Source organism: Heloderma suspectum, chromosome 2 (assembly GCF_057233095.1).
Source record: "Heloderma suspectum isolate Gila_16-S chromosome 2, 16-S_ref, whole genome shotgun sequence".
Taxonomy (NCBI): Eukaryota; Metazoa; Chordata; class Lepidosauria; order Squamata; family Helodermatidae; genus Heloderma; species Heloderma suspectum.
In genome coordinates this window covers 104,593,746-104,613,159 of record NC_139459.1, presented here as the reverse complement: position 1 = coordinate 104,613,159, position 19,414 = coordinate 104,593,746, and the positions used below count along the sequence as shown (strand labels likewise).

At 42.6% G+C, this 19,414-nt stretch overlaps 1 protein-coding gene across 3 annotated transcripts in view; it reads left to right on the top strand.

Moving 5' to 3' along the window:
• Nucleotides 1–18,997, top strand: part of GLIS3 (GLIS family zinc finger 3) — a 231,346-nt gene extending 212,349 nt beyond the window's left edge. For all 3 annotated transcript variants that reach the window (XM_084834415.1, XM_084834416.1, XM_084834418.1), the window contains 2 exons: nt 11,435–11,617; nt 13,654–18,997. In XM_084834415.1, the coding sequence (XP_084690541.1) occupies nt 11,435–11,617; nt 13,654–13,787 (317 nt within the window). In that variant the 3' untranslated portion in view covers nt 13,788–18,997. The remainder of the gene's footprint in view (nt 1–11,434; nt 11,618–13,653) is intronic.
• Nucleotides 18,998–19,414: the final 417 nt, after the last annotated feature.

The window sequence follows — 19,414 nt, the reverse complement described above, 5'->3', positions numbered from 1 at the left end:
GGAATGCTCCTGCATTGAGGTATGCCTGGCGCCAACACTGTCATCTTTTTGGTGGCAGGTTAAGACTGTTCTCTACTCCCAAGGATTTGATGGCATGTGATGGAGCATTTATGTCGGTTATTTTTATCAGGTCCAGTATGTTATTGTAACTGTTTTAGCCATTCAAATTGTTTTAAATTTTGTAGGTTAGAGATTTTATATTCTCTTGTATTATCTTGTATTATGGTGTGTATTTTTCTGAACCAACGAGAGAGAGTTTCAGCTATTGGGCAGTATCAAAATGAAATCAATCAATCGATCGTAGCAAAAATGAAAGTGAAAAGCAGCTTTGGGTCAGCTCTCTGGTAGACATGCAGCAGGGGACACCATTGGCCATGGGTTCCCTGATGTGAGTTCCCTGACATATCTCATCTTCATACGTTTTTCAGATTATTTATTTGTTTATAAATACATATATGCCCCCACCTTTTAAGGCAAGCCCTCACCAGCTTTACAATAAAACAGTGGGGCAAATAAAAGCAGTATTAGGTAAAATAAGTTATTTATCATGTATAATTCTATAAATCAGTAGGGAGGTTGAAGGAAGAATGTACATCTATGCTTTTTTCAAAGAGCAATTGTTGTGCTGATCAGGGTAAGGAACAGGGAATGTGTGTATGAGAGAGAGAGCCAGAGAGGGAGGAGGAGGAGGAGGAACTAAATCCAGTCCCCCCCCCCCAATTCTTCCCAGTACAGTGAATAGGAATTGATTGCTGCTTTTAAGAAGGCTTTGTGATGTGAGCACAACCCTGGCAGCTAGAACAAGGAGAGGAGCATCACAGACAGCATCCATTTAAGTGCGCAGATTATCATCCACCTAGGGTTAACGTGTGCAAGATAAGGGTATATATATATATATATAGGTGGCTATACACAATTGCCATGAAAAATCTTCTACACCAACCTGTCCTAACCTGGCGCCCCCAGATGTGTTGGACTACAACTCTTATCAACCCCAGCCAGTACAACCCACACTTGTGCTGATTGAGGGTGATGGGATTTGTAGTTCAACACATCTGGAGGACATCAGGTTGGGGAATAATTTTTATTCAAACACTTATGATTGAAAACAGCTATGGAAGAAATGGAAGCAGTGACAGATTTTATTTTCTTGGGCTCCAACCGCAGACGGTGACTGTAGCCATGAATTAAAAGACGCTTGATCCTTGGGAGCACCTTGCCGACAAAGATTCATATAATCAAAGCTATGGTTTTCCCAGTAGCAGTTGAAGAATGTAGGGAAAACCACTAAACCATTCAGGTATGACCTAAATCATATCCCTTATGAATATACAGTGGAGGTGAGGAATAGATTTAAGACCTGATAGACAGAGTGCCTGAGGAACTATGGACGGAGGTCCGTAACATTGTTCAGGAGGCAGCAACTAAATCCATCCCAAAGAAAAAGAAATGCAAGAAAGCAAAGTGGCTGTCTGATGAGGCTATACAAGTAGCTGAGGAAAGAAGGGAAGCGAAAAGCAAGGGAGAAAGGGGAAGATATATACAACTGAATGCAGAGTTCCAGAGAATAGCATGGAGAGACAAGAAGGCCTTCTTAAATGAACAATGCAAAGAAATCGAGGAAAACAATAGAATGGGAAAGACTAGAGATCTTTTCAAGAAAATCGGAGATATCGAGGGAACGTTTTGTGCAAAGACGGGCATGATAAAGGACAAAGAAGGCAGGGACAGAAGCAGATGAGATTAAGAAGAGGTGGAAAGAATACACAGAAGATCTGAATGTCCCGGATAGCCATGATAGTGCGGTCACTGAACTTGAGCTGGACATCCTAGAGAGTGAAGTCAAGTGGGCCTTAGGAAGCATTACTAACAACAAAGCTAGCAGAAATGACAGTATTCCAGCTGAGCTATTTAAAATCCTAAAAGATGATGCTGTTAAAGTGCTGCACTCAATATGCCAACAAATTTGAAACACTCAACAGTGGCTACAAGACTGGAAAAGGTCAGTTTACATTCCAATTCCAAAGAAGGGCAATGCCAAAGAGTGTTCAAACTACCATACAATTGTGCTCATTTCACATGCCAGCAAGGTTATGCTCAAAATCCTACAACCTAGGCTTCAGCAGTATGTGCACTGAGAACTACCGGAAGTACAAGCTGGGTTTCGAAGAGGCAGAGGAACTAGAGGTCAAATCGCCAACATTCGCTGGATCATGGAGAAAGCAAGAGAATTCCAGAAAAATGTCTATTTCTGCTTCATTGACTACGCTAAAGCCTTTGATTGTGTGGATCACAACAAACTCTGGCAAATTCTTAAAGAGATGGGAGTACCAGACCACCTTACCTGCCTCCTGAGAAACCTGTACGAGGGTTAAGAAGCAACAGTAAGAACCAGACATGGAACAACCAATTGGTTCAAAATTGGGAAAGGAGTACGACAAGGCTGCATATTGTCACCCTGCTTATTTAACTTATATGCAGAGTACATCATGAGAAACGCCGGGTTGGATGAATCACAGGTCGGAATTAAGATTGCTGGGAGAATTATCAACAACCTCAGATATGCAGACGATGCCACCCTAACAGCAGAAAGCGAAGAGGATCTAAAGAGCCTCTTGTTGAGGGTGAAAGTGGAGAGTGCAAAAGCTGGTTTGAAACTCAACATTAAAAAAACTAAGATCATGGCATCTGGCCCCATCACTTCCTGGCATATAGAAGGGGAAGAAATGGAAGCAGTGACAAATTTTACTTTCTTGGGCTCCAAGATCACCGCAGACGGTGACTGTAGCCTTGAAATTAAAAGACGCTTGCTCCTTAGGAGGAAAGCTATGGCAAACCTAGACAGCATAGTAAGAAGCAGAGACATCACCATGCTGACAAAGGTCCGTCTAATCAAAGCTATGGTTGTCGCAGTAGTAATGTATGGCTGTGAGAGCTGGACTATAAGGAAGGCTGAGCGCCGAAGAATTGATGCCTTCGAACTGTGGTGCTGGAGAAGACTCTTACGAGTCCCCTGGACTGCAAGGAGGTCAAATCAGTCCATCCTAAAGGAAATCAACCCTGAGTGCTCATTGGAAGGACAGATACTGAAGCTGAAGCTCAAATATTTTTGTCACCTAATGCGAAGAGAAAACTCACTGGAAATAGGGATGTACGAAACCACTTACCTGTTTCGTAAGTGGCATCCGCGGTGGGGGGGGGAGGCGCTCTGTCCCTCCCCCCGAAATGCTCCCTGGCCAGCTCCACTCCGCGGCGACTCCACGGAGCTGCCAGCTGGGTGCATCCAAAGCCGGGCAACTGGCTGCGGCAGGTCTGCGGCTGCAAATGGTGGCCGGCGTAGGGGCCGCCATTTGCGTCCCTTCGCTGAGCTGTAATGCAAACGGCAGCCGCTACGCCATTTGCGTTCCTGCCTTTTGCTGTGATAATCTACGTACGTATTTACGTAGCCTATCATGGCCTCTGCAGGGACACAAATGGCGTCCCTTTGTTAGCCGTGACAGGGTACGTAAATACTTACGTACCCTATCACGGCCAATGAAAGGAAGCTGAATGGCGGCCGCAGACACAGCCACCATTCGTGGAGCACTGGACGGTAGGGATGTACGAAAGTCACTTACCTTTTCTAAGGGTGACATTCACGGTGGGGGGGGAGGCGCTCCGTCCCTCCCCCTGAAATTCTCTCCAGCTGGCTCTACTCCGCAGATATTCCACAGAGCCACCGGCTAGGCCCGCCCACAGCTGGACATCCGGCCGTTGGGCAGCCTGCAGGGACGCACATGGCGGCGGCCGTAGCCGCCGCCATGTGCATCCCTGTATTGTGCCGTGATAGGCTATGTAAATATTTATGTAGCCTATCATGGCAAAAAAACACAAAAAACACAGTGAACGCAAATGGCGGCGGCCGTAGCTGCTGCCGTTTGCGTCCCTGCAGTCAGCCGTGATAGGCTACGTAAATGTTTACGTAGCCTATCACGTCTGACTTAAAAAAAAAAACAACGCGCATACGGACGCTACGCTATTTGCATTCCCCTTATTCTCACCATCTTAGTCTATGTAAATCTTGACGTAGACTAAGACATGCCAAAATAAGGAACGCAAATGGCGGCGGCCATAGCCGCCGCCATTTGCGTACGCGCAGGTTGTGTTTTTTTTTTTAAGTCAGATGTGATAGGCTACGTAAACATTTACGTAGCCTATCACGTTTTTTTTTAAAAAAACCTAGCCGTGATAGGCTATCTAAATCTTTACGTAGCCTATCATGTCTTTTTTTTTTTTTAACTGGAAATGGTGGTGGCGGCAGCCAGTCGGGAGACTGGCCGCCGCGGAGCCGCCGCTGCTGCCCGGAAGATCTGCCCCAGGTAAGTCTTGTCCCAAGGGGGGTGGGGAGGCAGGCCGTTCTGCCACCGATTTTGGGGGGCCGAATGCACTGGTATTCGGCCTCCCCGAGATCCGTGCCAGAATTCTCTGACATCCCTACGCAAATGGCGTCCCTGTGTTAGTTGTGATAGGCTACGTAAGTATTTATGTAGCCTATCACAGCTATATGGAAGAAGCGAATGCGGCCGCCATTCACAAGTCAGGGTGGACGGCAGCAGGTCAGTGCTCCGTTCCAGGCCCATTTCACGGGGGGGGGGCAGAGGGGCTTCGTTGCGCCACAGATTTCAGGGGGCCGAATGCACTGGCATTCAGCCTCACCGAGATCCATGGCGGAATTCTCTGACATCCCTACCGGACGGCCAACACCAGGTAGGCTCCGTTCCAGGCCCATTTCGTGGGGTGGCAGGGGGGGTTGCTTCATTCTGCCAAGGATTCTGGGGGGCCGAATTCATTGGAATTCGGCCTCCCTGGAATCCGTGGTGGAATTCTCCAACATCCCTAACTGGAAAAGACCCTGATGCTGGGAAAGATTGAAGGCAAAAGGAGAAGGAGACAGCAGAGGATGAGATGGCTAGATAGCATCACTGATGCAATGAATATGAACTTGAGCACACTCCGGGAGAGAGCGGAGGACAGTAAGGCCTGGCGTACTATGGTCCATGGGGTCACGAAGAGTCAGACACGACTTAACGACTGAACAACAAAGTTAGTTTAGTCAAAGATTTAAGGAAACAAAAAGAATTATCTAAAATAATTTTGAACATGACTTGGTCATGCACCCAAATTTGCTATTTGTTTGCTATTGAGCTTTGCTATTGTTTATGTTCTGCTGACATCATCATCATTATGGCGATCACTCGTGACCGAGTAAGATTGTCTTCCAAGGGCAGAGTCTTAGCATTGGGTCTGTAGGTGGCTGTGAATGCCAATTCTGGATCCACACAGCCTCCCACAGTGAGGACATAGGTTTCCAGGTGGAAGGCGATCACGATGAGGATTTGCTTGACGTGCCTTCCGCTGAGCTCGTTTCTCCCTTTTGCCCTGTATTCGTGCTTCTTCAAAGTCCATAGCGCCTTTAATACAGGCTGACCTACAGTTGGAACGCTCATGGGTTAGAGCTTCTCAGTTCTCAATGCTTATGTTATATTTTTTTAGATTAGCTTTGAGAACATCTTAAAATGTCTTTTGCTGTCCACCAATATTCCGTTTTCCATTCATAACTTGGGACTAAACTAGCTGCTTTGGAAGACGATGATCAGGCATTCAAACAACATGGCTGGTCCAGCAAAGTTGATGTTGGAGAATCATTGTTTCAACACTGGTGGTCTTTGCTTCTTCCAGTACGCTCACATTAGTCCGTCTGTCTTCCCAAGTAATTTGCAGAATTTTTCGGAGGCAGCATTGGTGGAATTTTTTGAGAAGTTGGGAGTGGCGTTTATAGGTGGTCCATGTTTCACAGGCGTACAGTAAGGTTGGTAGTACAACGGCTTTGTAAACAAACATTTTGGACTCCCTGCGAATGTCCCGATCCTCAAACACTCTACGCTTCATTTGGGACAATGCTACACTCGCAGAGCTCAGGCGATGCTGAATTTCAGCATCTATGTCAGCTTTTGTGGAGAGATGGCTGCCAAGATAAGAAAAGTGATCGACATTTTCCAGGGCCAAATACCTGCCACACAGTTAGTTCTTCCCACAGACAGCATCTTTCAAGATTAAATTGTAACTTTTGTACAGGTTTAATTCTATCGGAGCCTAGCTAGATCTTGTATTATATTATATATAGGGTAGAGTTAGTGTGTAACACTGATGATTAGAACACTGATGCTGTACACTCAAATGCAGGCATGCAGGATATACATGAATGTCCAGGAAAAATAAAGAATTTTGTATATTGCTTAATCAAGCGGCTTGGGACCTCGATATTTGAGGAAGCGCCTCCCCCTATATATGCCTGCCCGAGGACTGAGATCTGTTGCAGGAGCCCTCCTCTGCATCCTACCACTGTGGGACATACGCTATGGTGGGACTTGGGAGAGAGCTTTTTCTGCTGTGGCACCCTGGTTGTGGAATGCCCTCCCTGTGAGGCCTGATCCACGCAGACACTCATTTCATTTCGGTGTCAAGTTAAAACATGGCTTTTTACCAAAGCCATGGATTCCCTGAGTTTGCACGCTGTGTTAACTGTTTTATTGTTTTAGATTTTAAATTGGTATTAGCTAGCTTAATGATTTAAGGAGCAATCCTATGCTTATTTAGATGAAAAAAAGTCCCACAACTCCCAGCATGCCCCAGCCAGCTGGGGCATGCTGGAAGTTGTGGGACTTTTTTCTGTCTAAACATGCATAGGATTGCACCCTTAATATATGTTTAGCTATTTATTGTTTTACACTGTTTAAATTGATTTTATCTGTACACTGCCCTGAGATCTTAATGATATAGGGCAGGATACAAATGTTTTAAATAAATAAATAAAATTTCCAAGTAATTATGAAGAATACAAGTTCATCTAAGTGATTTCATACACGTCCACTGGTGTAAGTGGAGAGAACATGAATTGGCCCTGTTTATGAAATATACTCTTTCTGCTGCCGGCTGGTATATATTCTTCCACATCACTTGGAGCTTCTGGCTAGGTAATCTATAACATTTCCTGTTTACAAGGCTATTTGTGCACATTTGTCATGTTTTTATGTGAATGTGCGCAATTACCAGTGTTTATGCATGTTCTCCAATCAAATTACATACACTTCTCTTTCTTTCTCCCTCTCTCCGTCCTATGTATGTGCTGTGTATGTGTATGAGAGAAAAAAGAGAATACATTTATACTTGTTTTGTATCTGAAAATTATTGCTCTTTGGCTGCAGCATTTGTAAACACACTTGAAAAGAAAAGAAGCACTTTTTCTCACATATACGTTTGAATAAATGCTTCTATTGACACTCTATGCCCTATAGTACTTGTGACACCCTGTGTTTTACAATTCTTATGTTTGCAGCTGGGATTTGCCTTGTAAAGTGGGTGAGTAATTAATGGTATCAAATAAATCTAAACAGGGATAGGTGGTGATTATTTAAAGGTGCTGGGGGGGGATTGGGAACATCTGGCTTACCAGTAATGATGCTGGTTCATTAAATAGGGGAAGTACAATAAAGCAAAACATTCACTGTCTTAGACTGGTTGCATCAAACCTTCTGGGAGTGAGTGCCACAGTCTCAATATTCACTACAAATGGTTGGGATGTTAGAATTGTCTTAGCAGAAAAAAACACTGCAGAAAATTTTGCAGAGAAATTTTAACCCAAGGACTGGAGGGTTACTGCCTACAAAAAAAGGCAGAAATTATGTCGTCCCCAGGTGATTGCCACAAAACAACAGAGCGGTGGGCCTCAACTCAGGGTCTTACCTTATTGAATGTTTATCTTGCTGTACTTTGCTGCATTCTGCCTCTTCCCCACTGCCATTCACTTAACTTTCTCTTTCTCGTCTTCTAAGGTTAGACTTTGGATGCATCGTTCCTCAGAATGTCCAGTCTATAGAACCTTTGTGTGTGATGAAATCATAGAGTTTGACTTCATTTTTATGTAGATAACTTATAATCATAGAATCATAGAATAGTAGGGTTGGAAGGGGCCTACAAGACCATGGAGTCCAACCCCCAAACGCTGCTTTTTATTATTGTTGTACCTTTGGTTTTACTACATTTACAATTTAACAAGGATGTGGATGGAAATTAAGCTAACCTAATTGCCAGTTCCAGAATCCAGTTTGAAATGCTCTTGTACTCTAATATCGGGTTGGTTGGCTTTCATGTTCATTGTCCTTCAGACAGTCAGCCAGCGGGCATTCTTCTCCGATAGAACTTCTTTGGCCCAACAGCACACAGACTGGCTTTTGTTGCTCCAATAGCATCTATGTTTTGCAAGTAGGGCAAATGCTGTCTCTCTGTTGCCATCACATTATAGAAGGCAACTGTCAAATGTTAGTTGCATGTATGCAGCCATTTGGATGGCCAGAGTGTTTCCAGGATATCGAGAGCCTCTACAGCAGGAGAGGGCAACATGTAACTTATGGACTTTTTGTGGCCCCCACCGCCCCCCCCCCCAAATTTGGCGCTTTGGCAAAAAAAGCAGTGATTTTGCTTCAAAACAAGGCCCGTGGGAAACATGCATTTTGTCTGGAAGCAGAATCATGCTCCCAGGAGCCTCCCAGGAGTGCAATTCTGCTTCCAAACAAGACTCACATACCTGGTGCACTTTACTTTCAGGCAAAATCGCTGATTCTTTTGCTGCCACCACAGCAATTTCAGCAGCAATTTTGGTAGCAAATATGGCGGTAGGGGGGAGGGGTGCAGGCCTTGCTGGGTTCTGGAGAGGGTAATACAGCCCCCTGACCCCTGAATGTTACCTGCCCTTCCTCTGCAGTAACCTTTGCTGCCCAGAGGCATGTCATATAAGAGTTCATGCTGCTGTGCCAACTTCTGGTGATGCTAACATCGTAATGCTGGCCTAACAGCATCACACCATAGTGGTGTACTCATGCAATGGAGAGAGCCAGTGTGGTGTAATGGTTAGTGCATTGGAATGGAACTTGGGAGACCTGGGTTCAAAACCTCACTTGGCCATTGTCAGGGTTGTAACTGAGCCCACGGAGTCCCAAAGCAGCTCTAATTCTGAGGAGGAGATGCAGTTCCTGGGGGAGGAACACTCTCAGACTTCAGAGGTGCAGCTGGAGGGGGAGCCCCCCCGCTCACGTCCCTGGGAGCGACAGTGAACCAGATGTGGAAAGGGAGGGACACCGTGAACTTTTAGACGCAAGGCGCAGATGCAGGCACAAGCAGGAGATCGCAGGAGCCGAGCTTTGGCGCTCAGCCTGATGGGCTCGACGTCAAGAGCTGCGCCCAGAAGCATCATGGGAGAGGGGGAGATCTTCCCCTCCCACCCCTTAAGTTCAGAGAGTTGCCGCATTTTTCCCAAACAGAGATCAACTGACGTCCTAAACCTTAGAAACCCCCAGATGGCTGTTCCTTTGTAGTTCCTCTGAGTCTCAAGCAATTAGCATCTGTATGCCGCATTAGGATAAATGGAATTAAAGCCTTCGAAAGCAGCCCTTTTGTCTGAGTGTTGATTCTGGCTATTGGAGAAGTCAGTGGGCAACAGGGGCACACTGACAGCCATGAAGCTCACTGAGTGACTTTGGGCCAGTCACTGTCTCTCAGCCTAACCTACCTCACAGGGTTGTTGAGAGGATAAAATGGAGCGGGAGGAGGATCACGTACGCTGTCTTGGGCTCCTTGGAGAAAAGGTGGGATATAAATGTAACAAACAAAAAAACTGTGAACTTCGGCAGCGTACAATGTCACAGATTTGTGTTGATTTAGTAGTTATTGAATCCCTGTTTCCTGGTCAGCAGGATTAGGCTGTACATTTTCCCTCCCCCACACCTCCATTCCTTTGCATAAATGAGAAAATTTCTTAAATAATGTCACATCTTGGAATCTTGATACAGTCGAGACTTTGTACTTGTCAGCTTGATCCTCCAAACCAGGCTACCTCAGTACAATGGGGAAAGACTCGTATAGTACACGGTACTGCACATCACACATTGCATCACTATAGCCTCTGGGCTTTTCGATTTACATCAAGATTCACTGCAGACTAGCGAAGGCCTACTACCTAAACTAATAGTAGCAACTAAGCTAACACAGAGGCGGGTCACTACAGCTCTGTTCAGTAGTAATGTTTTCGCTATCTTCTTTCCCTAAACGAACTGGCCTGCAAATTGTGCCGGCTATTTGCAACAGATTTCCTCCTCCTCCATGCTGACATTTTAAGAAGAAAAGCGGCTGTAGTAAAACAATAGAAAACAACAACGTTCCAAAACGGATTTTAGCTCATTACTCTCAATGGTGCTTTGTGCTAACTTGAAAAGTGTTCTTAAAAATAACTGCTCTCCCAACTCCCAAGCAGCGGTGGCTACACTGTGAGAGTTTACAGATGAGTCACAGCAGTTACCAGAAACAGCTATTTCCATCTCTGGTAGTTCAAGCCGGCTGGCAAAGCTCAGGAAAAGCCAGGCTGGAAATGTTCTTTTACATTGCTCCACATTCATTCCCTTTTTCGGCCTTTTCACAATACTCTATTCTGAATCTCAAATGCTCTAGGGGTAATACTGATTTACACAAGACTGCCCACTGTTAAAAACACATGAGTCATGGATTAAACACTCCCCTTGCCTCCGCCCCCCCAAATAAGAATGTAAACTATAAATTTGTAATCATCACTATTTGATCATTATTTTTGAAATGCTAATTTTTTTCTCTTCAAATACATTTAAGTTTATAAACATAATCATGTTTTCAACCTTTTTGAGAACTAGTATACTGAGGACTAAATACTTTGCTTCATGTAGTTAAGAACAATTTTTAACAGTCATTCTAGATCTCTCTCCTCATCAGAGGTATACTTTTAAGGAAGGAAGCAGTAGCCTCTTTGCTGTCACCAACGGCTAATCTTCAGTTGATTCCTTCTTGGCTAAAGATCCAGGATATGGAACATGACTGATTACCATTACTCCATTTCACAGATCGGTGCTGGAATTCAGAAAATTTGAGAGATTTGGGGTTGCAATGGAAATGCTCTGCACTAGGCAGTATAGCCATGGTTTTCGGCTTCTGTCACTATCCTTAGTTTCTTTGTAGTGTGTGTTCATTTTTTTTCATGAGGCCATTAAGGGCGGATCTGTGTAATTAGGCAAAGGGTAATCAAGCCAAAGATTAACTTTCTGAAGGTTAAAGAAGGTCAGGTTTGTGAATATTATTTTTCAAAAGGAGAATTCTCATGAAAATGTCATGACAGTTAATTGCTATGGTGACACCTGAATTAGGACTTAGCATATTTAAAGTAAGTGGGAACAGATTGCTTTTTCCAGTAAAGTTTTAGCAAAGTTTATAATGAAACTGGTGGTGGTGGTGGTGATGATGATGATGATAATAATAATAATAATAATAGCCAATTATGCACATAGTTGATATAGTTTTGTGTTTTTTCTCTTTTCAGGTGTTTATGGGCAACTGCAAACTTTCTGTTCCCCACATTACACTGACAATCAGAGAAATATACAACATGTTGGAACTTGTAATATGGTCCCTCCTTTTGAAGACTGTCTTGTACCCACATCTATGGGTCAGGCAGGTTTTGATGTTTTCCACAGAGCATTTTCAGCTCACTCTGGTATTACAGGTAAAGAGCTATTATGTTCTTGTTATTTAAAGACACATTCCATGGTAATTTTTACTAGAGTTAGTGGTTTTGTGAGTTCTTACTGGAATGAACGTCGTATGCAAATAGTATGTTGATTTCCCCCGCATTTGAGACTCATTTCATAATGAAGACTCATTTCATAACAACAGTCCTGCTACAGAATACTGTCCACTGAGTTCTGCATCAACCCACATCCAATTGTTAGTCACCAGAGACACTTTAGGGCACAATCATATGCATTTTTAGGCAGAAAAAAAGTCCTACAGCTCCCAGCATTCCCCAGCCACCCATGGCTGGGCATCCTGGGAATTGTAGGACTTTTTTCTGTCTAAACATGCATAGGATTGTGCCCTTAGACTTTTATTGGGAAGATTTCAGGGCACTTCACACATTACCACATCTGGGAGGATATTGCTTGATTTCCATGTATAGATTGTAACTTGCAACATACATGTAAATCACTGCATGTACATGCACTGAGAGCAATTGTTGTGGTTTTTACTCATAAGTAATGATTGTGTGAGGGGCCGCGGTGGCTTAGTGGTTAAGACGCTGAACTGCAGACTGGAAGGTCGGCAGGTCAGCAGTTCGAGACCCGAGTGCTGCGTGACGGAGTGAGCTCCCGTCTTCAGTCCCAGCTTCTGCCAACCTAGCAGTTCGAAAGCAAGAAATTGCAAGTAGATAAATAGGTACCGCCTCGGCGGGAAAGGTAACAGTGTTCCGTACACCTCGGTGTTCAGTCATGCCGGCCACATGACCACGGAAGCGTCTTCGGACAGCGCTGGCTCTTCAGCTTAGAAACGGGGATGAGCACCGCACCCTAGAGTCGGACACGACTGGTTGGGGACACCTTTACCTTTTTTAATGATTGTGTAAGAATTTGGTAATCCATGAAGTGGCCTTCAGTGAACTAACAATCTTGCCAAGTTTAAAGAATTAGCTTGCATGACTAGTTGTAAATTTATTTAAAAATAAATAACAACAACAACAACACTTAACGTTTAAGGTGAGTCAGTATTATTGCCCCTCATATTACATAAAGGGGACTGAGGCTGAGAGAGCCTGGGTTGTCTAAGGCTACCTAGTGAGTTCATGGCAGAAGTGAGATTTGAATTAGGGATTTGCTTTCTCCTGCATTTGAATTTTTTAAATCTGATGTTCTTTCTGTCTCAAATATGAATAAATTGGTGAATTTGGGTAAATTCTTATAAACAGCGAATTGAAATGAAATTCTCACCCATCTCCACTGGCCCAGTTGAACAGGTACATAGAGAGGGCCATGTTGCATCTGCCTGCCATATATCTGTTAAAGATGAGGAGCCTGTCAGACAAAACAGGCGCGCCCTAATTCAGCACTGACATGGTTGAACACACAAGAATTTAAACCCAGACTTTTAAGAGCTATACACTGGATGGGTGGGGGCCATGGCTCAGTGGCAGAGCACCTGCTTTGCATGCAGAAGGTCCCAGGTTCAATCCCCACCATCTCCAAGGAGGGCTAGGAGGGAATCTTGCCTGAAATCCTGGAGAGCGGCTGCCAGTCAGTGTCGACAATACTGGGCTAGATGGACCAATGCTCTGACTCAGTATAAGGCAGCTTCCTGTGTTCCTGACAAATCTGTCTGTTTCTCCTACATTCAAATATTTTAAATATCGAGTTCTAACCATCCCAGATTTGAAGAAAAGTGCACATTTTGGTAAATTCTTATAAAAAATGAACTGAAACAAAATTCTCCCCCTCCTGCTTTGCAGTTCCATCTCTTAGCCTTGTTTCTGAGCCTCTACACTACAACAACTCAGAGACAGCTGGTCTCTCAGGAAAGCTAATGGAATAGCCCTGCTTCTCTCCCTCTGCTCTCTGAACACACATGTGGGGATTCTTTCTCCAAATATGCCCAGGAAATCCCATGTTTGCATGTAACATGTAGTTAAGCTCTGACGTCTATGTAATACATCCCAAAATTCTTCCAAATCAGTGAGATTGATGCCCAGATGTCTTCAATTTTTTTTGCCAGTTTATGATCTTCCATCAGGCTCCACAGGTATCTTTGATTCATTGCGCAATGGGACTGAGGACTCAAGTTTCCTTCAGATAAATGCCATTGATCGTTGTCCTAGTCAACTTTCATCAGTTTATACTGAAGGCTGAGGAAGAACAAACTACAGTCCTGCATCTAGTTCTAATCCGAATTGCTCTATAGATATTTCCGCCAGTCAGGACAAGTGCTAAAGGTATTGCTCAAGAAATGAAGAAAACACGGCCAGCAAGCCAAGCACTTAACTTCACATATGCAGCTAATATAGTGGGGTGGGGGAAGATGCTGGTTAAAACTTACTTGCCAAAGTGTGAGCAACTGCTTTGTTTAATTCAGCCTTTTCTTTGGTGAAACCACTTCTCAAAGGGAATGAATAAGAAAACTACTGCTTGAGACATTTTTAAATGGATTGTTGGGATTTTCAGAACAGTTATTGAAAATCTTTCATAGGAACTCAGTAAAAATTAAGAACAACTTAATGTTTTAAGAACAACTTAAAGCCTATTGTAAAAGCAGAGTTTCTTGCGTAATGAGCCAGTCTTATGGTGCTTTGGAATCTAAGCACACAATCTCACAGGAAAGAGGGTGAAAAGGGAAAATCGTTTTGTGAGACATGCTGTGGCACCAGCTGGTGGTGGTAATAGCACTTTTCCAGCTATTTTTTCGGAATGTAGGAACATTGGTTCTGGATTTGTTAATATCCTTTTTAACAACACAGTATTATCTCTATTAGTTTAAAGAGATGCATTTGTTTGTGGTTTCTTAGCAGCACTCCACTGGAGAGAATTCATTCCCCTAGATATTGAATAATGTTTATAATTTAATTAATATTTATATTCCACGTATAGAATTTTGTGTGGAGGTGTTTTAAAGTAGACATTCCTCATTAATGTTTGTAAATATTTCAAGCCATTTCCAGCAAACTTCACTGAAGCTTGATGCCCATGCAAGGAAGATAAGGTTCCATTCCCCACTGCTGAATTCTGCATGTAAGTGTTAGGGCCAAACTGCATATGCTGTGGAAGATCCTTCAGTCTCTTTCGTTAGCCTTAAAAGGAAGCGCGGGTGGGTATAGGCAATTTCAATCAGTCCTATTGTTCTGGGGGTGGAGCGCTAAGCCCCCCCATCATTTCTCCAATGGAAATCCCCCCCCCCCACCAGCTACTACTGGCCATGTAGGGGTGAAAAAAAGATACAGCACAGGTACCCATCTTATCCCCCCTTGCCAGGGGGAATAAGGAAGATTTCCATTGAAGAAATGGTGAAGGGGGAAAGGGTCAGCCCGCCTCTCCCAGCACCACAGCGCTGACCCAAATTGCTCCCCTCCCATTTGATTGCAGATCTCCTGCATCACATGCATTTGGGCCCTAACATGTTCTGGTGCTGCTTCTGAAAGACACCACCCTCTTTGCTTTGTACTTCATATTCTATGGGACTTCTCCAGAAAGCGCTGTTATTCCATATGTTAATATTTAACATACCATATTTAAATGGTATTTAAATCATTCTTAAATATGCACAGTTTCCCCCTCTTCTTTCTGTTTCCTTTCTTTTCTTGCTGAAAAACCTGGCATGCCAGGTATTTAATCCATCCCAAAAGCAATCATATTGCTGATATTCTTAGTTGTTTAGTTAGAAACATGTGTGGGTAGTGGAAAAATGAATTTTCATGGTCAAGATATGGTCTTTGTCATGGTTACACTGTTGTATAATTAAAAAGGCAGCCTTCTTTATGTAATGTGTATTTGTAGGCCATTCATTCATACTGCGGCCAAAACATTTTAGCAATTTCTAAACGTGCATGTTTCTTGTCAATAGCCTGTTACTGCAGAGAAAGAAAACCTGAAGATGTCAAGAGCCAAAGGAATCACTCTACCCAGAATTTAGTGAGGATAAGTACAGGAGTTTTTAGGATCATGGATCAGGCCTCCAAAAACTCACATCATTATTTTGTAGAACTCATACTTTTTAAACTGGTCCAGGTAGTTTGTGGATTTATGGGTATGCTGCAGCCACATTTCAAAACTATAACCCACTAGTGAAAGCTGAGCAGAGGTACCCAACTCTGTGTGCAGATCCCCATGCTGAATCCAGTCCTGATTGCACTTTCCCTTGCTCTTTGGGAGAAGAAAACATTCTACACGTACAGCGCATGTGGTGATCCTTACTGGATTAGATACACAAAGGCAGCTCGTAAGAAACGGTCAGCTTGGACAATGCCAGTCACTTCATTGTGGGAAACTGGAGGAGCCATTTCAGGCTCCGCTTTCTTCACTCCTCTATGACCAGTTCTGTCAGTGCTGGTAATATCTAGGGATGGGAGAGTCTGTCCATTTTTGTTTTGCTCAGTTTCTCATTTTCCCAACCATACGTTCATTTTGGCCCATTCCTGCATCAGTTTGCAAATTCAGAAAAAAAATCTGCATGAAAATTAGTACACATTTTCATACACATTTCTTCCAATATATCCATTTTTCTAAGCATGCACATTTTTTGCAAGTGATTTTTACCCTAATCTCATGAGTTTTTGTGCTTACTTTTCCCTAAAATACACATTTGTGCGCACTTTTTCTTAATGTATGCATTTTTGCGTGCATTTTTTAGTTGTAAATTTTATCACAGTGTTCAGAAAGGTGCAGATTTCATGTGCGGTGCATTCTTACAGGTTCAGGAGGTGCAAATTGGGTATGTTCATATAAAAATTCAGACTGAACAATTTTTTCATCCATCTCTAGTCATATCAGCCATCTATACAGTGAATAGCTGTACACAGATCCTTGTGTACAGCAGCACACATGCAGCCTGCTATTGCACAGGTGAAGATCTTTGAATTTGGGCTTAACATCTTAAAACCGAAGGTGAAGTTCTAAGTATTTTGTTATGACTCACATTTTTAGTCCTTGGAAAATTCCCCACAATCCTCAAATGCTTATACTTGGTAGCTTAAACCTTCTCGATAATGGTATCACACAAGTCTTGGATACAGGAAAGAAAAGCGCTGGGTAGACAGAAGCCAAACAGATACCTGGTTAATTTTTCTGGAACTTTACAAGGCATGTTTGTATTCATTAGCACCAATGATTTTAAAAATGTTTTTTCAGAAAGTGAGATATGCCTTTGCTGCATCATGCCTACAAATACAGGTTCATTTTCACTGAAAATTGTATGTCTTTCATACATAAAATTTTAACATAAAATAAAATAGGCAAATTATGGTGGCTGAATTTATCTTAGTACTTCTCTTATACTCCACATACCGTGGAACACATAACACAGATATTCCAGATATATTTGGGAGCATCCAATTAGCACTGTAATCAATGGGACTAAATTATACTTAAGTATCTCTCATTTTGTGGATTGCATCGATCAAGGCAGGATGACCTTTAGCAGTGTTTTCATGGTGTAGGTACTTTGTGGAGCCTAGATTTATGAATGCCCTCTGCAATGATCAATGACAGTACCGGCTTTTTTTTTAATGTACCTGTACAACGATGTGACTGCCAAATGTCACATCATGGCAAGAAAACTAGCCATTAACACGCTGTCACCTAAAGCATAGAAAAATGAACAACCGAAATTATAAGAAATATGCCTTGTATGCGTACATGGGCCATCATAGCCTCATGGAAGCCTTTCATTATTACATTTACAGTCTACTCAGAAGTAAGTCCCATTGACCAGTGGGACTTGCTCCTAGATAAGTGTGTATATGACTGCAGCATCCACATACCCTGCTTCCGCTCTGGCCTAGGCCTGCTTAACTTCAGCAGCAGAATTGTTCCTACAATTCTAAATTAAGCTGTTTCGAGTTTGCTGCTTTACTGAAATTATTCCCTTTTATTTGCCATACCAAAATGAATTGATTTCACAGATAATTTTTGCATTATTCCAACTGGTTTGAAAAGAGCATTTTATGTTACTGAATCCATGAATATTTTATTTACACGGGGGATTGTTGTGTTACAAAAATGGTGCTTCTTTTTTTGATTGCTGGATAATATTACCTGCTTAAAGGGATTCAGTATAAACTATTTTTATGTAAAGATGTAGCTAGCAAACAACATTATGCTGATATATACCCAATTTCAGCTTTCGTTCTTCTCTGAACTAAGCCGCTACAACAGTGCAATAGGGGAAGGCTATGTCGCATAACAAACCAATTCCCATTGCATTTTAATAGCCCCCAGGTTTCTTTCTTCTGTACAGGAGTGAAAATGTCCACACACACATCAGAGAATCCTACCTTCTATGCAGCCATTAGTTAGTAGCTCTACCACTGCAGGGTAAGAAGAAAACCACTACAGGTTTGTGTTGTTGTAGTCACTCTTTCTCTTCCACCCAGGGGTGGGTAAATTATGGCCCATCCGATGCTTTGGCCTACAACACCCATCAGCCCTGGCCAGCATAGCCAATGGTGAGAGATGATGGGAGTTGTAGGCCAAAAAATCTGGAGAGCTACAAGTTGCCCACCCATGCTCTATACTCTTGCCTGAGAATAAAGGCTCCTTGGAGGCTTGAAAACAAGAAAAAACATTCTCTGCCAGGCTGGCTAGAGTAAATCAGGTGATGGGACTGTCCGTCTTCATCAGTTGTTACCCTCAGATAAAGTGTTTATATCTGTCCTAGGAAGAAATGTACACTGGAGCTCGCATGTACCTTCAAGTAGAAAATTATATCAGAAGTCAACTGTTCTAGTTTATTAGTATCACTTGCAGAAGCATTGTAAGGTTAATTGTACTGTCGTATCATACCTTTATCATAGGATTTTTTTTTTAAAAAAATTGTTTATTGCCCATGTTTTGTCTGTGCCATATTATAGCAGCATGTGTTTTTTAAATTTGCAAAAAACAAAAACCCAGCACTTTTTATGTGTAATTTTTTTAAAGGAACAGATAAATCAAAGAAATGAGTTTTAAAGTTAGCAGAGTGTTGTGTTGGTTTTGTAATGTTTGTGCAACGTTACTCATGCAAAGCACTTTGGGGAGAGAGGAGGGGTTGTGGAAATGTGTTTTCTATAAACCTTACATTTTCTTGTACATATTTATATATGCTCCTTTATATAGATTTGAATTTCTTATACCATATTGTATATCTGGCTGATTTTACTTTAGTTGGCATTTATTTCTTGCATACTGTACACCTTAAAAAGAATTAGAGTGTCTTTTTCTATTAATATGTATAGTTTTGTGATTGGTTACAATTACATTTCATATAATCATAAATTATTTTTGTCTTGTTTCATGAAGTCCTTTTTTAATATGAAAGGTGAAATGAAGGGTTTGTGCCTATGATAAAGAAAATAAAGTGAAACTGGAAATCTATAACATACCAACTTGACTGGAAAACCTTATTTCAAGATCTGATCTAAAAATAAGTATTCTCTCACCATTGAATTTCATCAGAAGGACCAATAGAGTTGAGCTGCTTAATATAATTAGAAACATACCAGGAGAAGGTGGGAACAAAAACTGAGGCTTGCTTAAAGACGTGTCGTTCCATTGGGCCAGTATTTAAGACTACGACTGGGTTCAGACGTCACACTGCAGCTTGTTGTGGGGTATTTAACTCACATTGAGCTGTGGTGTGAGTGGCCGCCAGGTTGCATATGCAATCCCCACTTAGGGGTTGTTGTGCAAAACCAGCAAGTGTGGGTTATGTGAGGGTTAAACAATCCTTGCATAACCCTAAAACAGACCTCGGGTTATGTGAGGGTTGCTTAACCATTGTATAATGCATG